The sequence below is a fragment of a genome, assembly GCF_019968955.1.
Source record: "MAG: Porospora cf. gigantea A chromosome Unknown PgA_NODE_7262_length_1534_cov_3887.42, whole genome shotgun sequence".
Taxonomy (NCBI): Eukaryota; Apicomplexa; class Conoidasida; order Eugregarinorida; family Porosporidae; genus Porospora; species Porospora cf. gigantea A.
The window spans coordinates 1-1,534 of record NW_027151869.1 but is presented as its reverse complement, the minus strand read 5'-3'; the positions used below and the strand labels follow the sequence as shown (position 1 = coordinate 1,534).

At 50.3% G+C, this 1,534-nt stretch overlaps 1 protein-coding gene across 2 annotated transcripts; it reads left to right on the top strand.

Annotated features, from left to right (window-relative positions):
• Nucleotides 1–95: 95 nt before the first annotated feature.
• KVP18_001201 (uncharacterized protein) lies at nt 96–1,534 on the top strand (the record flags this gene model as incomplete). Of its 2 annotated transcripts, none has more annotated exons than XM_067950976.1 (1): nt 96–1,534. In XM_067950976.1, a coding segment is annotated over one exon (1,439 nt), but the record flags the coding sequence as incomplete, so codon positions are not given. The 2 variants fall into 2 exon arrangements, with proteins under 2 accessions (XP_067806559.1, XP_067806560.1); XM_067950977.1 differs by having other exon boundaries at nt 96–1,526.

Below are 1,534 nucleotides of genomic sequence, written 5' to 3'. Positions count from 1 at the left end.
CGGACGTCGCATCCGAAGGTGACAATTCCCGAGTCGCTCAGGATTTGGGTTTACGTACAGATTTGAAGATACAACCCACTGCTGTGGACGTAGCTATGCTACAAACTCTCCTGAAAGGCGCAGGACCTCTGCTACCCATGCTACTTCAGACGATGCTCAGGAGATCCCTCTCCGAGGTTGATAGTCTAGATGAAGATGTTCAACCGGAGGATGCGGACGTCGCATCCGAAGGTGACAATTCCCGAGTCGCTCAGGATTTGGGTTTACGGACAGATTTGAAGATACAACCCACTGCTGTGGACGTAGCTATGCTACGAACTTTTCTGAAAGGCGCTGGACCTCTGCTACCCGTACTACTTCAGAAGATGCTCAGGAGATCCCTCTTCGAGGTTGATAGTCTAGATGAAGATGTTCAACCGGAGGATGCGGACGTCGAATCCGAAGGTGACGATTCCCGAGTCGCTCAGGATTTGGGTTTACGTACAGATTTGAAGATACAACCCACTGCTGTGGACGTAGCTATGCTACAAACTCTCCTGAAAGGCGCAGGACCCCTGCTACCCGTACTACTTCAGAAGATGCTCAGGAGATCCCTCTCCGAGGTTGATAGTCTAGATGAAGAGGTTCAACCGGAGGATGCGGACGTCGTATCCGAAGGTGACGATTCCCGAATCTCTCAGGATTTGGATTCAGTTTTGAAGTTAGCTTTGGTGAAAGCTCTCGTGAAAGGCGCCGGACCTCTGCTGCTTAAGACGATGCTTTTTAGAACCATCTTCGAGGTTGATAGTCTAGATGAAAATGTTCATCCGGAGGATGCGGACGTCGCATCCGAAGGTGACAATTCCCGAGTCGCTCAGGATTTGGGTTTACGGACAGATTTGAAGATACAACCCACTGCTGTGGACGTAGCTATGCTACGAACTTTTCTGAAAGGCGCTGGACCCCTGCTACCCGTACTACTTCAGAAGATGCTCAGGAGATCCCTCTCCGAGGTTGATAGTCTAGATGAAGAGGTTCAACCGGAGGATACGGACGTCGTATCCGAAGGTGACAATTCCCGAGTCGCTCAGGATTTGGGTTTACGTACAGATTTGAAGATACAACCCACTGCTGTGGACGTAGCTATGCTACAAACTCTCCTGAAAGGCGCTGGACCCCTGCTACCCATGCTACTTCAGAAGATGCTCAGGAGATCCCTCTCCGAGGTTGATAGTCCAGATGAAGAGGTTCAACCGGAGGATACGGACGCCGTATCTGAAGGTGACAATTTCCGAGTCGCTCAGGATTTGGGTTTACGTACAGATTTGAAGATACAACCCACTGCTGTGGACGTAGCTATGCTACAAACTCTCCTGAAAGGCGCTGGACCTCTGCTACCCGTACTACTTCAGAAGATGCTCAGGAGATCCCTCTCCGAGGTTGATAGTCTAGATGAAGAGGTTCAACCGGAGGATGCGGACGTCGTATCCGAAGGTGACGATTCCCGAATCTCTCAGGATTTGGATTCAGTTTTGAAGTTAGCTTTGGTGAAAGC